Source organism: Paramisgurnus dabryanus, chromosome 14, assembly GCF_030506205.2.
Source record: "Paramisgurnus dabryanus chromosome 14, PD_genome_1.1, whole genome shotgun sequence".
Lineage (NCBI taxonomy): Eukaryota > Metazoa > Chordata > Actinopteri > Cypriniformes > Cobitidae > Paramisgurnus > Paramisgurnus dabryanus.
Window position 1 is genome coordinate 15,988,780 of NC_133350.1, and position 20,505 is coordinate 16,009,284.

Genomic DNA, 20,505 nt, shown 5'->3' on the forward strand with positions numbered 1-20,505 from the left:
AAGTGGCGTACTGAATAATGTCGAATGCTTTCTGAATAGTATACATTGTATGTTGCTATATACTGCATTCTATTTTTTTAATAGTATATAAACGTTGTTGATAAGGCAACGTTTTAAAGAGTAACGGAACTGCAGTGTTTTTACTTTATTACTTTATCAAGTTGCATCAAGTTAGCAGTTTCTTAAAAACATAGCATTTGACATGAGTCAAATATACAATTTTTAAAATCACAGCTTACATTTCTTCTGTTTTTTTTTTGCCAAGTTGAGCACATTGCTTTGTGCTAATGCTCTATTATAATGCTCAAATGTAGTAGGTCACTCAGATTTTACATGCATAAACAAAATGTACATAGTATGCACAGGATACTATACAACAGAAATATTTAATAGAGAATAATATGATAATTCCGGATGGTATCATACTATGAGTGCTACCGAGCCAAAGTGGAGGTTTTTATTTCATATTTTTTATTTAACATTTTTTTAACATGCATTCAATCAATACAATTTCCAAGACAAAATTGTTATTATTTAATATTGACAACATTTGAAAATAATACTACAAATACAAAATGTATTCAAAATGCTTTGAATTGTGCTCTAAATTGATATTTGACCAATAAGTCAAACAATAAGTAGATAAACTGAACATCTTTTTACCGATGTAAATCATGAGTGAAACTCTGAATGCCACTTGCATTTGAAAGAAAAATTATTTGAATGTCAAGCAACTGTCATCATTGAAATCAAATAGATTATCATAATTTTCACTGAATCAATCTTCTAAAATGTGTCTATACCTATATACCATATACAGTGCATCTTTCAAAATAAATATTATTTCTTAAAAAACAAGCAAACATGTAAAGATCTAAACATGTCATTACAGATTGTCATCTATATAAATATGGTTAAGACTACTAAATATTGCCCTTCTGAGGATCGCACACAAACCACTTAAATACATTTATTCTTCTGAAACATATAGTTATGGCACATTTTCACAGCAAAAATTTCAAGGAACCTCAGTGTATTTGGACTCGATTTTCGATGCCAGGACCATTTGATCTGCTACAATACTGCAAAGTCGTGTCTGATTTCATGTACATGTGTACTCTTCAGACACATTTTCAGACAGACTTGTTTCTTTTTCCAAAGAGACTCATTTTAGACATTCTTCAGACGAACTTGGTGGCAATGCAGTGCTGACAGGGGAAATATAAAAGGGGACAAATACATTACAGTCTCAAAGCTGATGCAAGACTTGCACATCATAAAGATCCATTGCTCCTGTAAGTTCTGTACATAATGTACAAAGCATTCATTATTTCTTCATGACTCTCCTCCAAATCACCGGTGCTGCTGTTAATGTTACAACAACTACCACATTTTAGTAACTCTTGTCCATTTGAGGTTTCCTTGAAGCTCCTTAGCCTGTTTTACCAGGAAGTACAGCATTAAATGCAACACATGAAGCTCTTTACCTTTGTGGCATTTATTAGGATTTTTCTGCCTCACTTTTGGTTTCCCCATTCTGCTTATCATTAAATCTCTGTGAGAGACGAGATGTGACGGCAGCCGCCTGTGCCACGGCCCTGAAGCTACGCTTGCGCTTCTGAACGTTCTGCTCTGGGTGGAAGATGATCACGTAGACTTTGGGAATGTACAGCATGCCCAGGGATACGGTGGCGCTTAGGCTCATAGACACGGTCAGCGTGGTGGTCTGAATGAACATCTGGTTCAGGACGAAAAAAAAAGATTAAGAGGGAATATTTTAGCCTGGCCTTATCCACGACTGAGGTCACATATGGTGTAGATCAGCCGTCAGACTTTTAATGCTTAGATATCACTCTACATAACATGTACACTGTTGATCATCATGAGGATTAAGATCACTTTATTTCCTGGAGCAAAGCACTGTGAATTATCACTTGATTTATATAATTTATTCTGTCTATAGTATATACATTATTAAGTTTTCATAAAGGTTTTTTGCTTTACCTAAAATAAGGCTGATTCCAGGTCAGCCGTGTAATTCCATGATAATTTTGTTATGTTTTCATGAGAGCCAGTAGAATAAACCCTGACGTGGCTATATGTGATTCATGCATTTGGTCACTCATTCTTTTATGACAACAGGCCAACATGCACAAAAGAGTTATTTTTAAATATACAGTATAACCCCATAATAGCCAATGGAGACCTTTGACATTTTATGAGATCATATGATGGTAAGAAAATAAAACTGCTCGAGGTCTTGTAGAATACACAACTTAAATGCCTACAAAATTGTTACATAATAAATCAAATCAATAGTGCATGGCACTTTGTTAAAATAATTATGTCATATTTTTAAAAACATAATCATTTGCCCAGAGGTTAAAAAAAGCTTTTAACTTAATAAATGCATAATATTTTGGCATGCTGCTGTGCTGCAGTATATGTCTCTTTCTCCTCCATGTCTTGCTTTTCTTTTCATTTCGAAGAATTGAAAATACTTGAAGAGCACCTGAGGGGCAAGAGCTTCACGGATGACCGGCCACTAAAAGACCTCTCTATTAGTCAGAGTTTACTTTCCATTTTTAAATCGCTCTGCTTTGTAAGCAAAACCATCCCCCACTGGATGAATAGAAAATGAATAAATGCATAAAGTGAGGAAAGCATTCGGACAGTAAGGTTAAAGGGATAGTTCAACCATTCTGTCATCATTTACTCACTCTCATGTTGTTACAAACCCGCATAAATTTCTTTGTTCTGCTGATCACAAATGAAGATAATTTGAGTGTATTTTGAAATGTTTGTAACCAAATCATATGTAGACCCCATTCACTTCCATAGTAAAAAAAAATAATACTATGGAAGTAAATGGGGTCCACAAATGGCTTGTTACAAACATTTCTCAAAATATCTTCCTTTGTGTCATCACAATAAAGAAATTTGCACAGGTTTGTAACAACATGAGGGTAAGTAAATGATGACAGAATTTTCATTTTTGGGTGAACTATCCCTTTAAATCCCAAAAAAGATGTTTGACTCATAATAATTACATTAACCTGTTATTATCTGAGAGATACTATCTTGTTAAAAAATACTGTATGCATAAATCCTGTATATGTGCTCAGTGGATAAGAATTGTGTTTGCAACTGTAAAGCTTGAATGCACTGTAAGTCACTTTGGATAAAAGCACGTGCCAAATGCATATAAATCCAAACATTTGGCTATTTTTTTCAATTATAGTGAAAAAAAATGGACGAGCCCAGCCATTGGGTTAAATTAACCCAGAAAATGTTTATATTTGTCCCAACAATGGGTTAAAACCATAGACTGTAAAAAATATGAACGTAGTGTCCGTGACGTCACCCACAGGTTTGTGAAGAGCTTTTTAAAGCCAATAGTAGGCGGTGCAGGCAACCCATTGTTGGGTCAAATAGAAACATTTTCTGGGTTAATTTAACCCAACGGCTGGGCTCATCGCTTTTTTTCACTGTAATTAAAAAAATAGCCAAATGTTTGGATTTATATGCATTTGGCACGTGCTTTTATCTTGGTTGCGTGTCACTGCGCATCACTCGTGGACAGTGTTAGGGAAAGTTACTTTTAAAAGTAATGCATTACAATATTAAGTTACTCCCCAAAAAAGTAACTAATTGCGTTACTTTTGTGTTACTTTTTCTTACGTGGCTGAGGCTTGATCTTTCAGGCCTTGCAGGTGTTTTTTATGACTAAGAAGTTCTGCATTCAAAAATTGCATATTTTCATTGCAAAAATGTCGAGCTCTGACCTGCCATCTACGTTTCTGACTCAAACTGTTCCCGCAGATGGCGGGCACGCATAAAGTGCATAATTTTACGTGACTACGTTCAGTTTAATTCAGTACATTATTGTTTTTTTAAATCAAATTTATTAAACTGAAAAGTAACTCGCATTACTTTTTTAAAAAAGTAACTCAAATATTAATTTGTACATTTAGAAAGTAATTCTTTACTTTACTCATTACTTCAGAAAAGTAATATTTTTACGTAATGCACGTTTCTTGTAATGCGTTACCCCCACACTACTCGCGGATATCCGAAAATGGGTAAAGAGGCGGGACCTGGGTGAAGCTGAGGTGGCTGGTTGCTGTCTAGAGACAGCAGTGGCAACCGTCACTCAAGTGGCCACGCCCTTAATTATACAGAACTTTAAGGCTTAATATAACTTGATGAGTTACAAAAAAAATCACCCCCCTTACATATTTCTATATAGAAAAAAATTGTACCAGGCTGTAAACATAATATTTCATGATGTGAATTTGGGCTTTTTAACATGTGGGTTTAAAGGAATTGAATCCCATTTGGAGCCAGCCCTAAGGGGCCAGTCGATGAATTGCAGTTTAAGTCACTTCCGTATTGGCTTTATCAGAGAGATCGGAGGGTGGCCCCTCAGTTAAAACAAGCCAAAATTTTAAGTTGAAACAACCCAGCATAGGTTAAATCACGACCCAACGGGCTGGCCTCGTCCCTTTTTGACCCAATGCTATGTTGAAAATAATAAATGTGTATATATATATATATATATATATATATATATATATATATATATATATATATAAATACCAATTTACCTTTTCTGTGGATTGTGACGTGCCAAAGAATATGGGAACGAAGGCCAACCAGATGATGCATGTGGTGTACATGGTAAAGCCGATAGGTTTGGCCTCATTGAAGGTCTCAGGAACCCCTCTGCTCTTGATGGCATAAACTGTACACGTAACCATCAGTGCCATACTGTAGCTCAGACAGCCAATCAGAGAGAGATCTGAGATATCACATTTCAGGATCCCCCGTGCAAACTCAGGGTTGGGGGGCCGCAGCTCATCGAAGTCGATATTAGTGTGAGGAGGAACAATTATAAACCAAATGAAAATTCCCAGGACCTGTGAGAAGAAAAATTCAGGAAATCATTTTCATACAATTTCAATGTGTAACCATCAAACTATTGCTAGATCAATTAAAAACAAACAGTATATGGACATTTTCTTGGAAAGGAGACCATCATGCTGAATATTACCAAAAGACACTATAAAGAGAAGAGAGTTGGTACATTCAAAATCTTGTGTCCTTCTTAAATTATTCAATGGTAAAATGTTTCTGTGCAGAAATGTGTTTTGGAGACACAGTGGACTGAGAGGTTTCACACAGCTATATAAGATATAGTGGTTACCCAAACTGATCATTTAAAACTTTTCATCTTTAATATTGACTCAAATTTCAATGTGACAGGGTCATAAATAATGATACCTATTTAAATGTATTACCAAATTGAATGACTACTACCCCTTTTATATTTGGAATACAAGCTACCAACCTGTACTGAGATCAGAATGAAGGTGATGATCAGCTGCGACGTGGGACTGATAAATTTCGGCGGCGTGACCGATTTCTTTCCCTGCTCGAAGATTCTGTATATTCGGTTAGTTTTGGTGAGCATAGCTGCGTAACTGATGCACATGCCCAGCCCTAAAAACAGTCTACGAAAGCCACACACCACGGTGCCCGGCTCGGCGATCATGAGGAAGGTAATGACATAAATGAGAAAAATGCCTGTCAGGAGAACATAGCTGAGCTCTCGGCCTGACGCTCGGACTATGGGGGTGTCATTGAAGCGTATGAAGGTGATAATAACTCCGGATGTAGCCAAGATTCCCAGCACGGCAAGAAATACGGGTATAATGGCCCATGGAGAGCTCCACTCCAGCTTGATGATGGGGGTGGGTCTGCAACCGGTGCGGTTTGGGGTGGGTCTCATGTCGAAGGGGCAGGTGTCACAGTTAAACTCATCCAGGAGGTATTGGTAGCCGTCACACAATTCACAGTGCCAGCAACAAGGAACGCCTTTTACCATCCTTTTCCTCTCTCCAGACTCACAGGGGAAACTGCAGACTGAGTCTGGTACTTGTTTTTCCCCACCTGACCACTGCATGTCTTCAGCCTTAGAGAAAGAGATGAACGTTTAAAGAAAGAGGATTCAGAAATGTCCTAAACCTTTACGGTTCTTGTATCATGGCAAAAAAAATCATGTATATGTTTTAACCTACGACCTGGCGACCGACATTTTTTTATTGTTTGCACCATAATACTTAATTCTGTGTAACTGGAACCTGTTGTACACAAACATGGACAAACACAGTGCTTCATGTTCTAAGAAAAATATTTTGTTATTATATTTATTGGTTCTTCCTAAACCCAAAATAGCTGGTGGAAATCTTAAAAAAAGACAAACCAAACTCGGGTCTTAGGAGGTAAAATATATGCTAAAAACATTTAGTAGAAAGTTTAGCTTATTGAAATAAATGTATGAATTTGAAAATATATTTACTTTTAACCTTCATCTACCAACATACATTTCAAAATGTATTTCAGGGGCAAGCAAATAATTTTTTTACTTTTACAATTGCCATACAATTAGACTAATAGATGTAAAATAAAATAATATTATGCATAATGCTTTAAATATATTGCAATTTTGTGTGTTTTTATAAGTGGATGTTATAAGACGTTCTGTTCAAACCTATTAGGCTTGCAGAATAGATAATAGACAACAAAGACAATTTTTCCTCAATGTATGTGATGTATTTCTTGACTGAAATATATGAAGGGCAAATTTAATTTTTTTAAATGCTTTAATAATATTTATAAACACTAAGGCAGTCAAACGATTAATCACATACAAATATATACTGTATATATAAATACACACAAATTCATGTATGCATTTAAAAATAAAACATTTACATGTGTATATATATATATATATATATATATATATATATATATATATATATATATATATATATATATATATATATATATATATATTTGTATATTTTATTTATATTATATATAAATTAAACAAAATGATACAAATAAATTTTTTCTTAAATTGATACATGTATGTGTATATATATATATATATATATATATATATATATATATATATATATATATATATATATATATATATATATATATATATATATATATATATATATATATATATATATATATATATATATAATTTCACATAGTACACACATGTTAAGTAAACACAAACTTTTATTTTATTAAAGCTAAATTATTTTTGTATAATTTGAAATATATTTAAAAATACAATTTTCACCTTATTGATGCTTACATTGAGTCGTAGGTGATTGGTCCACTGGCCGATGATCTTATATCCTGGGCTGGTGCTATTGGAAAGCTGGTATTGGAAGATATCGTATCGTCCTGGGGCGTCACCATTTTCATTAAACATAACACCTGTACCAGCACTGCCTTCAAAGTAAACAGAATTTTTTACAGTCAGCCTTTCTAGCTATTATTACAAATGCACTCATTTTACATTTATATTTATGTATTTGGTAAATGATTTGATCCAAAGCGACCTATAGTGCATTATAAATTTTTATAAGTATGTGTTTTCCCTGGGAACGAACTAGGCTTGTTGCGATAGTCGGTGAAACGGTGATTACCGGTGCTTCAGCCTCTCACCGGCTGGATCACTTGCCCACCGCGACACCGTCTTTCACCGTTGTTTTGATATTTTCTTGTAATTAAATCATTTAGTTTCATTAGAGAGAGCAAACACACTAACAACTGAATGTGTCTGCTGCCTGAATTCAGCGGAGCTCAACGCGCGTCACGTCACAGAGCAGCAGGTGTCAGATTTCATTTATTCCTGTCAGACTGCGGCGAGCTTACTGACCAGACGATCATGGCAGAAGCCGCGTGCTTACTCGTTTTTGTTATAATATACATATATGATGTTAAATATACGTGAGATCGTTTTGTTGTTGTGTTTTTCATTAAGAATAATAATAAACCCATCATTCAAGCAGCGCTTAATGGAGGAATAGCCGGTTGCTCTGCTTGGGACTGGCGGGTTTCTGTCAGAAGTTCCTGTGCACATTGACTCAAGCACTTAAACCAGCTGTTGCACTCGCGATTGCATGCAAATTCATACACAATTTAACACAGCGTACGCAAGCACTGCATTTTAACAACAGTTGCATCTAATTCAAAAGTGAAAGTAAAATGCGCACGTCTGTATGTGCATTTATAAGCCCCTCCCACCCGGTGAAACCGGTATCACCGGGTTTGTCACGCGCTGATTAACCGGTGGGAAAATTCTGTCACCGCAACAACCCTAGAACGAACCCATAACCTTAAGCAATGCTAATGCAATAGCAAAAGGAAAACACCACCGTTTTTTCAATATTTTACTATGTTCTTACCTCAACTTTGAGGTATAATCTTTATTCAATGCGTGCACTTAATCTTTGTACAGCGTGTCGTGAATGTGTTAGCATTTAGCCTCTAAGTGCTGCAAACTAAGTGCTCTTCCGCCATACAATATAGTTCTCATTTTTTATCCTCTTAAAAAATCTCCATGTTTTATTTTGTGCCACCAAACTTACTTGTGTAACTACTCGTGTAACAGTCTTTAAATAGGGAAAACATGGAAGTGTTTGGTGGATTCTAAATTCATCCCTGTTTGGATCCTAAGGAATGAATGGGGCTAGGCTAAATGCTAACACATTCACGACGCGCTGTACAAAGATTAAGTGGACGCATTGAAAAAAGATAGGTATTTATTAATTCGTCTAAGTTGAGGTAAGAACATAGTATATATTGAAAAACTGTGGTGTTTTCCTTTAAATAGCATCATAAAATTCGAACAGTCCAATGCATGGGCATAAAATTGCATTTATGTGTAACAATACAGTACATGTTTCTGAAATTTCTTCATAAGATTGCTGCACACCTTTGTTCATTTATTTGCCATAGTTTTTCAAAGAAACATCAGAAGCCAAATCCAAAAGAGAATTTTCTCCAGCTCTATGGGAAACTTTACTTTGAAGGTGACTCAACCCATATCTCAGGTTGGTGCTACTATTGAAAAATTCTCTTCATTGTAATTCTACGAGGATGACGAGTGGGTAAACAAAGGTACAGTAATATGCGTCTCAGGTCCCTTCAGTAAACCAACGTAAATCAGAATTTAAGAAACGGGACCTCAGTTCCTTGTCGTTCACGAGGGGCAAGGTCTCCAAACTGCTTGTTTTACTCAAAGTCCCTTCGGCGCTTAAAGCAGAAAGGATTTCCGAATAAGAGCGTATAGCACATTCACTGTGCATAAACTGAATAGCTATGCATTTCATAGAAATCTCCCAGGATTTAAAGGGACGAAAAGAAAGGGATTTCACTGAGAGACAAAACTGAAAGGAAAATGCGCCTTATTTTGGAAGAAGCTGCCCAAGGGAAAAATGAAGTCACGGATAAAGAAAGATAGAGGTGGTGGGGTGGTTAAAACAAGGTTGCACACTGCTGCATGGTGCATTAGTGGATCTCTTCAGGCTTGGATTGAGTGCTGACCTCCTCTCGCTGTACTCTTACTCGCTAACCCATGGGACCCTTCAGTCCTCCTAGAGACAGCAGCTTTATGTAGGCTTTTCTGCTCTCACAGAAACTATCAACATCTATTTTCACCTGTCAGTCTTACAGCAATAGCTGAATCTTTGATTAAAACGTGTTATGTTCAGCTGAAGCAAATCCCATAGTAAAGAAAATCACAAATGCAGTCTCTTTAATATCACAGTTGTTTCGCTTTGACAGCACTGAGTTTAAAAAAAGATCAACAATCAAGAATTCAGTTTGAATGCAAACATTTCTCATTAAATTCTTTAAAGGGGACATTTTTAAAAAAAGTCAAATAACTCTTTGGTGTCCCCAGAGTACATATGTGAAGTTTTAGCTTAAAATATCATATATATCATTTATTATAGCATGTTAAAATTGTCACTTTGTAGGTGTGTGCAAAAATGCGCCGTTTTGGGTGTGTCCTTTAAAATGCAAATGAGTTGATCTCTGCACTAAATAGCAGTGTTGTGGTTGGATAGTGCAGATTAAGGGCTGTATTATAATATGACATCACAAGAGGAGCCAAATTTTAATGACCTATTTTTCACATGCTTGCAGAGAATGGTTTACCAAAACTAAATTACAGGGTTAATCTTATTCACATTGTCTAGGTTGATAAAAGCACTGGTGACCCAATTATAGCACTTAAACATGGAAAAAGTCAGATTTTCTTTATATGTCCCCTTTAAATCTATATTTTAATGTATATCAACAAATGAGATCTTTAATAGGTCTGAGATATAGGAGGAGAAATATTATTTGAAACTCTTTTTAGAAATGTGTGCCACCTATCAAAACACATTTCTCTGAAATAAAAATTTTAACCTTCAAATTCCTGTCAAGTTACGACATCTTATATGAAAAAAACCCCATTCCATCAAATTCTGATTTGCTCAAGGTCTCTATCTTTTCCCAATTTTTGATGTTTACTGACAGCTATGCCCTTGGCAAGGCAAAAACATTAAGCTCACCGTTGAAACTGACAGCTCGGATGTACCTCAGCAGCATTCTCCCATCCACAGGATCCATTTTATCACAAACGCCCATTGCACCCAGGCAGAGGTCCATGTGCATGCTGTGGATCGCATGGGCCATGGCATAAACCGCGTCAATCACAAACTGAACCTTCCCTTCCTGCTCGTACGGAGAATCTCTGCTGATTCGTTCTTCTCCTTATAGGAGACCAAGAATAAACCACATTACAGCTTAAAGCCCTTGATACTTAAACATATTACAAGTGCATATGTGATAATGAAAGTCAGGTTGTCAAAACCAAATTTATTTTCTCACCTGTGCATTTCCTCAGCCCGCTGCTCGTTCGGATCCCCGGTCTTGTGAGTTTGCATTTAAAATCATCTTCCCAGAATTCAGCAAACCAGATGTTCCTCCTGTTGTTTTCTAAAGATCTTGTGGTAAAGTACTGGTCAAACCCTGAGAAACAGATATGAATTTTATATCAAATACCATTGTCTTTGTCAACATTGAACCCTGTCTGTGGATTTTTATTTAACAACAGCCAGATTTACAGGCAGGTATTAGGTGAAGTGTTTATCTTATATGTACATTTATAATGACATTGAAGTTGGTTGTATATTATAAATGTCTATGTACACTGTAAAAATGAACATGTGCTCAAAGGGACACTTCACCCATTTGCATTAAGCTTTGTATAGTTAGAACCCCAGTATTGTTTTTGAAAGGTCGTGCATCATTTCCTTAATTGCCGCTGAGACAGGAGAAATACAGATTTCAGTGTTGCACTTCATTCTTTCAATGATGTAAAAATCATAATTTTGCATCATTGAAAGAAGGAAGTCCAATATCTTTGTTGAGGGGGTGAGACTACAAACACTCCTTTTCTTGGTCAAATAGGCACCAAATTCTAAATGTATGTAACATTTCGACTACAAATATGACACACTTTCAATAAAGATTAATGTTTCTGCAGGTGAAATGCTCCTTTTAAGATAGTAATTAAACATCTGAAACGTTATGACAGTTGTCATAAATACTCATAAAATCTCCTTCATGTTCATGACATGTGTCATGTCATGATTATGAAGGTGTCATGTTTGTTTATCATAGAAATCTTAAATTATTTAATTTTTCAGATGACGGCAGACCTACATTGAAATCTTTTACTGGTCTGTACCAATAAATATAATATTTGGTACCCTCAATGGATGCCCGCTTAGGCAGTATGGTGACTGCACCCTCTGCAACGTCCTCCTGGTTTAGGATAGGTGCAATCTTTGCTCCCCAACTATCAGAGCCCACAAATAAGAAGTGACCTGTGAGATTGGATTTTTTTGCTGCTTCCAGTACACGTCTGCAATAAATGAACACAGAAACAAACCTTAAGCACCTCTAAAGAACCTGATAAAAAATCAAACCCAATACACTTATGGTTTTTAAATCAATAAAACAAGTTAAAAGTCAGTGCTTGACTTTTTAAGCACCTGAAACTTAACTGACGGATGAAATAATTTAATTAATAAGCATCAGTTTATCTGGGATCAAATTACAAAATGTAAATGAAACCAAATAGGAAACCACTCAATTTACCACAAATCTCTCTAAAAATCACAGTTACCATTGTGGGGCAATTGATATTTACTCTTACCTCCTGCTTTAGCTTATTTTAAATTTCAATCATTTTCCCCCACAAAGCTACTTACTTAATATCATCTTCATTGGCAAAGATAATAACTCCTCTGGCATTAGATGTCTCCATTAGCCTCTTGATGATCTTGTCAAACTCTCCTGGTCTGGGCTCCCTGGGAATTTTAATGGATTGTGCAATGCAAAGACCTCCTAAAAGAAACAAATGTCAGAATTTCTTAAACCATATCAACCTTAGTATAAAATGTAACAAAACCCAAGACATGTAGTTGTAATATGAATGACTTCAATTGCTCTACCTGCTTCCCTTGATATCTGGATAAAAGCATCAACACCACTCTCTCCGTAGTTTCCCTCCGATGCCAAAGTGGAAACATAGTTCCACCCCATGGCTTTGACAATGTCCACCATCGCCTGAGCCTGGAAAGAATCGGGCGGCACCACTCGAGAGAAAAAATCATAGCGATTGTTGTCACTAAGCTCAGGTGCTGTGGAAGCATAACTGATCTGAGGTATCTGCAACATAGAGATCGCAGAAAACATTAGTGATGATCAGTGACCATCAGGACTTACTGTATGGGCTGTCACATGGACATTCTGTTCCCTAAAAAAGAACTAAAAGTGTTGATGTAAACATGAATGCAAATGCACCAGTGCCAAATATGTACATTTGACACAAATATGTACCTAGGATGTACTAATATGAACTCTCTAGGTGAAAGGTGTACTTTTTGAAACAGTACTGCCCATATATGCAGTCACGCAAATGAGGTATGACACGGCCGACGTGTTATCTGGTGTGCCCTAGCTGTTTTTATTTGTGCGCCCGGGCTTTGTTTACAGTCTGAGGGAGATGCACGCTGTAAGACTGGAAAAAAACTTTTGCAAACATGTCTGAGGATAACATGTCATCCGCATCACTGCAGTCACGTGACTTTAGTCTCACGCATGCGCTTCACAACAGACACGGAAGAGAAGACAATGCTGAATAAAGTCGTAATTTTTGTTATTTTTGGACCAAAATGTATTTTCGATGCTTCAACACATTCTAACTGACCCACTGATGTCACATGGACTACTTTGATGATGTTTTTATTACCTTTCTGGACATGGAAAGTATACTGTACATAGATTTTCAATGAAGGGTCAACAAGCTCTCAGACTAAATATAAAACATCTTAAACTGGGTTCCGAAAATTAACCCTCACAAGTTCAGAAACGACATGAGGTTGAGTCATTATTGACATTATTTTCATTTTTGGGTGAACTATCCCTTTAAGGGATAACATCATGAAGATTTTACACAATTTACTGTCATAGTTTGTGTTATACATTTATAGCTCATAAGTCATTACATGTGTCATTGCCAATCTCCTAACCTAAATATACCAAGTCTCCTGCAGCAGATCATCAACTTCAGCTTTAGCTAGGATATTTGCTATAGCAGATAAAATCCTTGGGAAATACAGATGGTATGCGCTACCACTGTAAAAGCATTTGTTTGAAAAAAGGATGAGAAGATTAATTTACTGCTGTGCTAGTTTCTTAATGACCCAGCTGATGTCACTGGGCCGGGCTGTGCGCGCCAACTAATGTGTCTGCCCGGCTCGTGTGGCTTAATGAAAGGTTCTTCAAAGAGAGAACCAGCGCGCATGGAGGAAAAGGTAGACACCGAACGGAGAAAGAGAAAAGAGGCAGAGGACCATTTTTACAGATTATCTGGAAGGATTAGAGAGGGGTTTAGTCAAATTATGTTAAGCACAGGGGGAGAGACAGAGATCAAGAGACAAGGTTGCCATTTCTCAGCTATAAGCCATACAATATATTTAATTCTGCCAAGCTCACTTACTATGGCAGATTTATCCAAGCCACCACTATCATACAACATAACAATCTGTTGCACTATGATCTATTTATGACAGTTTGGATCTTTATTTTGCAGAGTTCCAATTACAAAATCGAATGCAAATATACAAATGATAAAACACAAGATTTTACTCAAATAATTTGTTGCTATGCAACATAAGCATTACAGCCTCAAGCCCTTTCACACATGAGTCATGTCAACATTAGCAGCAGCCACAGCAAACGTTTCCTAGAAGTGTTTCAACTATTTTAATCATGTTCACTGAGCATCTAAAGAGGGGCTCTATGATTCATTAATGATTTTCTAAAAGAAAAGAATGACATTTCACGTAATCCTAAACGTAATCCTAAATGTGAACCCGGAGTCTTAAATGGATAGCTCACCTAAAAATGAAAATTCTGTCATCATTTTCTCACTGTCATGTTGTTACAAACCTGTACATTTCTTTGTTCTGATGAACAGGAAGGAAGATAATTTAAGGAATATTTGTGACCAAATTGATCATGACTCCAATCACTTCCATAGTAGGAGAAAAGAATACTATGGAAGTGAATGGGGCTCATGAACAATTTGGTTATAAACATTACTCAAATATCTTCCTATGTTTTCATCAGAACAAAGAAATTTATACAGGTTTGTAACAACATGGGAGTGAGAAAATTATATGAGAATTTTCATTTTTGGGTGAACTATGCTTTTAAGTTGAATGGGTATATTTGTAGCAATAGACAACAATACATTGTATGGGTCAAAATGTCGCTTTTAAAGCCAAGGTTATAAAGATTATGTTACATAAAAAAATATTAAGTAAATTAGAACCACAACTTTTCGTCTAGGTCCCGTCCAGCGTGACCTAACGTAAATGCGTAGTGACGTAGGGAGATCACGTGTTACATATATAAAACGCACATTTGCGGACCATTGTAAACAATAAACTGACACAAAGACATTAATTAGTATCAGTTGACATACAACAACGTAGGAACGGTCCTCGTTCAACACACTTGTAAACACTGGGGCGGAGTTTCGCGTTCGTCCTCTGTGGCCTCTTGACGTCATGACGTATTGCGTGGGGTCACGCTGACGCATCACGACCGGATCTAGAAGTTGTGGTTTAAAAGTGCATATTTTTTATTTTTTATTGTCAAAAATGACAATCGTTTCGCTAGATAAGACCCTTATGCCTCGTTTGGGATCGTTTATAGTCCTTTGAAACTCCGTTGAAAAAAACTGTTAAGTGTTAAGTATTAAATGTTGGGCTCTATTAAAGTCCATTAAAATGAGAAAAATCCTGCAATGTTTTCCTCAAAAAACATAATTTCTTCTCGACTGAACAAAGAAAGACATCAACATTTTGGATGACATGGTGGTGAGTAAATTATCTGGATTTTTCTTTTAAGAAAATGAACTATTCCTTTAAGTCTTAAAGTTCTGATTAATTAAGGGCGTGGCCACTTGAGTGACAGTTAAATAGCCACTGTTGTCACTAGAGTCGAGCTGGGGGGGGGCGTGGCTTCAGCAACCAGCCACCTCAGCTTCACCCACGTCCAGCCTCTTTACCTGTTTTCGGATATCAACGAGTGACGCACAGTATGCGCGGCCAAGATGGTGACGGCAGGCAACGCCTACTTTAAGCTTCAAAAACAATCTTCAGAAACCTATGGTTGACGTCACGGACACTACGTCCATCTTTTTTTACAGTCTATGGTCTTATATGAAAATCATATCATATGATGTTATAGTATGTTATGAGTGTGTGGTATGTAATTTCAAAATATGTGTTTGGCGTGTCGAGTGAACCTATGTGCATCACGTGTCTTGTCAAAAGTCTAAAGGGTTTATGATAAACGAGACACTCGCTTTGCCAGATACTCGCATAATCTCATGCGTAATCAGAATTTACTGTTAAGGGAGTGTCTTGCGTGTATTTTGTGAATGTGAGCTTCTCTTTTACTATAAACGGTTTTGACGCGTGGTTCACATGAAGCAACAAACACATATTTTGAAAACACGAGCAACACACATGACACTACGAACACATATTTTGAATTTGCGCCCCTCGGGAGAGCAGTCACGAGCCGCCACTGACATCTATTGCTGTAGATCTGTGTGCTAAAGGCCCACACTCATCCAGCTCAAGTCACAGAAGTGAATCTGTCTGTAGCTGATAACAGTGCGACTCTCTGGTCTCATGCTTGATTTTCCATCAGGACTCTGAGCTGGTGAGAGGGCTTAAATAGAGAGCAGATCCTCTGTAATGCTGTGGATAATATCTGCTTTCCTCACCTACCACCAAGAAGATGAAAATATATAGACAGAGCGAAGACTTTCATGATTTTCTTCAGACATATTCATAGTGCAGACATATAAAGTGCAGAAGGGTCGAGACTCCTCAAAAACGTCAGATACATCAATCTTGTGTCGTATGTTAATAACAATTTAAAAAAACACCCTGTATATGGATACAGAAACATGCCTTGTATGAAAAACCACACATTCACACTATTTGTTCTATGTCTATATACAATGTTGATCACTAAAACCTATTAAGTCGTTTTGACCTTGAACAGACTATGTTGGGGGAAAACAACATTTCAAAAATACAAAGGATAAATCAATTTAATGTCCTTGAGAGTGGCACACTAAAAATAATGAATTTTCAAAAGCAAAACACGATTAGGAAAAACACAAATTCCAGCTATGATGTACTGATAGAAATCTAACGGAGCTCTGATAAAGAGTCACATTTACTTTGTTAATTGTTTATCTTACCTGAAACTGCTACAGTGTATGACTGAAATGATTGCTTATAACTACTGGGTAAAGTTATAAGCATGCACACGTGTACTAAACCACACACCCTGCAGCAATGACTTTAGGTCCTAGAAAGCATAAATGATTTAAAATAAAAAAAAAAAAATATTGTGAAAATCTGGCAGAAGGGAAATTTAAAATCGAATGGAGCTCTGGTTTATGATTTGCAAGCCAAAAGATGATTTAAAAATAAGATTAATAGGATTTAAAATTAAATGACATGCATGTGTGCAACTTTTGACAAAAATATGAAAATCCAGTGACGGACACCACATACTTAATTTACAAACTTAACAGACTTTGAGAGTTGTACATAAAACAGCCTCTTACCGAAAACAGTCGAAGAACATTAGCCACCATTATGGACACTGAGCTGGCCGAAGCCCCGATGACCCCTATCACGCGCTCTGGTTTTGGGATGATGGGTGGCTCTCCATTGGAACATCGAACATCCGAGGTGTCTTTCTGGATGAGGGCTTGAACAAAAGTAAGGGACTGCTCAAGCGCATAGGTATCCCTGGAGCACGTGTCTAGTATCCTGGCACCTAGGGTGATATTAGGCAGCAGGTCTGGGTCACTGTTGATCTGGTCCAACGCATACAACATGGCCTCCATACGATGGATCCCCTTCTCCTTTTTAATTTCCCCACAAGCAACACCGGCCGGGCCCCTGGAATGTATTGGAAAGAGGCCCCCGAGAGTGATATCTCCCTCGATCTTTATGGAGTGCGGTTGAGTTTCTGAAGAGGTTAGCGACCAGGATTGTGCCATAAATCCAATCATCACTATCCACAGGATGTTAACCAAGAAGCTCACGAGTTGTCCGGGTGACTTGCTGATATTTCTGTGATGGCATAGCAGCGATGTGAGGTGCAGTGGTGTCATAGTGTCTTCCATACAAGCGTCTTGTCCTTCTGCAACAGCACGAAGCTTTCCTCTCTACCTGTGTCTCCTATTGGAAAATATAATAAAACAAAACTGTGGCCATTGCTTTGCAATGTTTCTCTATACAGCCAGTGCGTGTGATAATGCATTAAAGATGCTTAGAAGAAACCGAGACGCCTAAACGGATCAAACACTTACCTAGACGAGTGCCAATTGAATTACCAATTGATAAAAAGATCAGAAGAACAATGGGTTTTATCTTCATTTTATTATCGTTGAACAGACGCACAGTAAAAAGTGTTGGGTTGTTTCAACCCATGGTTGCGTAAAATCTGAACAAACCTAAATGTTGGTTTAAATTAACCTACAGGACAACATGTCAATTTTTGACCTCTTTATGGGTAAAAACATCCCAGTATAGCACCCATGAATGTGTTTTCACCAAGTAAGATGTGATCCTGGATCAACCCCCTATGTTGGTCCTGGATCAACATTTTTATTAACCAATCAGATTGCAGAATTAGGATTAGTGTGTATGTTAGATTTAGGTATAGGATTGGGTTAGGAGCTTTTAAAAAATTCAATTCAATTCAATTCAATTCAATTTTATTTATATAGCGCTTTTCACAATTTGGTAATTGTATCAAAGCAGCTTTACATAATAGATGTAGTGAAAAGCACAGAAAATCGACAGATAGCATAACATAATACACGATAGCACAAGCAGCTAAATTTGCTGCGGCTATAAATCAACATTATAAGCAAACATATTACTAATGTAACGTATAGAAGTTAAGCCCAAAAAGGCTGCCTCCCCGGGTTGAAAAACCCCCTAGGAGAAAAAAACCCCGGAATTTTAGCCGGGGAAGTAAAAAAAAAGTCCTAGGAGGAAAAAACCCTTGGGAGATATATATATATATATATATATATATATATATATATATATATATATATATATATATATATATATATATATATATATATATATATATATATATATATATATATATATATATATACATTGAAACGGAAGGAGATTAAGCGGGTTCTGCCGGTGGTCTTTGGTCAGGCAAATACCCCTCAAACTATTATTTCACACTAATTTGAGGTTTTAAAAGGGTTAGGGTTTGAGTTAAGGGAAAGTTGGGGTATCTTTGATTAAAAAGTTGATCCAGGATCAACAAAAAATGTTGATCTAGGATCACATCTTACTTGGTGAAATCACGGTGACCATACAGGGTACTGTGACAGTAACAATCATATCAAGTAAAACAAAGGTAATTTGATATGTCATAGTAGTTAATACTGTAATCTATTATTCTTCAAAGAATGCCCTGATATTACCTTCATGGTAGTGTCTAGGAAATAGTATGACTATGACTTGTTCATTATATTATCCATAGTATATACTGTACCTATAGTATATCAAAGCTTTTTTGGGGGGTTTTACCAAAGCTCATTCCTTTACATAATTTTCATTTACAAATTAATTATTCAAATGTATAATCCTGTAAGTGCTTTTACATTAGTTATGGATACTCAACTACTATCAACAACTAAAATATATGATATCCAAAGTATCTGTTCTTAATATAACTCAGTTTCCCCTGGGTGCAGTCAACACATAAATCTGAGAATTGAGGACGTGTATAGGCATGCATTCATATTGTATGCAAATTAATTAACTGATACATATTCAGCAACAGGTGAATGGAAAACTGCTATAATTAGAATACATGCAGAAATTCCCGCGAGATGTCACGCGCACGTTTGATGAAGTTTTTCATATCGTGCACAACACCATTCCATTTTTAACACGAGGAGAACTATTTTACGATATTATCGCTACGTTTACATATGGTTTTACGTAACATTTAAATAGCGTCTTTCATTTCAGTGACAAACATGAAATGAGTATCTCACCGGTTGATGGTGGTGCCAGTGTGCGCCCATCTGGAGCTGAAGTTTGATGTTTTTAAAGCTCGATAGTCTGTGGTACCAACAGCAGCGGAGTCTTCAGCTCTCATCTTAAAAAAATTACCTCACACGCAACGACAGTCTGAAGATTCACTTAACACGAGGCATTTATTAGGCAGAAAGTATTGATAATGACGGATGACGGAACGATGCATCATGCAGGAGAAAATCAGGGAGAACGTAAAAAAGCACACACAATCCACAACTGTGATTCTACAAATCACTGTCAAATCCTTTAAAAGCTCTCTCTCTCTCTCTCTCTCTCTCTCTCTCTCTCTCTCTCTCTCTCTCTCTCTCTCTCTCTCTCTCTCTCTCTCTCTCTCTCTCTCTCACTTTCACTTTGTCTGTCTGTCTGTCTGTGTCTTCCTCTTCACTGTTCTGCACTAGTGGGCACAGATTGGGATTAGCAGACATATGCATTTGAGACGAGTTGAGAAGAACCCCTATATTATTTTATGTGAACACTGCTGAATATAGTTGCATATTCTGCTAGCTTAGACTGTCAAGCATTCAATTCCCATATGGTCTCATCTATCATATATTGTTTTCTTTTTTAAATAAATTTTTTATGTTTTTCACAGATATACTGCATGTAATCTAGATACATTCAAAGTCACGTGTGTTCTTGTATAATTCCATCAGTGGACTGGAGTGTATTCTGCAGAGAGATATGGCACACTTGGCCTTTTCCACCCCCATATTGACTCTTCACTTTTGGTCGGTTCTGTGGATATCTATTTTATATTATAAATGAATTATTAAAATAAATGTGTTACCCATATCAAATTTTAAAGCAAGCCAAAGTATTCCCTGCCCAGAGATCATGGTTGGGTGCTTGTAAAGTGTTTATTAATGTATTAGTGGGCTACGCTTTGTTT

General features: G+C 36.7%; 1 protein-coding gene across 1 annotated transcript; it reads right to left on the bottom strand.

The window, feature by feature from the left end:
- Positions 1 to 42: 42 nt before the first annotated feature.
- On the bottom strand, positions 43 to 19,809 carry grm6b (glutamate receptor, metabotropic 6b). Its single transcript, XM_065241240.2, has 11 exons — positions 19,574 to 19,809; positions 17,096 to 17,717; positions 12,384 to 12,600; positions 12,141 to 12,276; positions 11,637 to 11,791; positions 10,753 to 10,893; positions 10,434 to 10,634; positions 7,178 to 7,317; positions 5,351 to 5,974; positions 4,608 to 4,919; positions 43 to 1,738 (listed from the first exon to the last, which is right to left on the bottom strand). The coding sequence occupies exons 2-11, from the start codon at positions 17,660 to 17,662 to the stop codon at positions 1,502 to 1,504; spliced, it is 2,730 nt and encodes a 909-aa protein (XP_065097312.1). The 5' UTR covers positions 17,663 to 17,717; positions 19,574 to 19,809; the 3' UTR covers positions 43 to 1,501.
- Between the last annotated feature and the right edge of the window lie 696 nt (positions 19,810 to 20,505).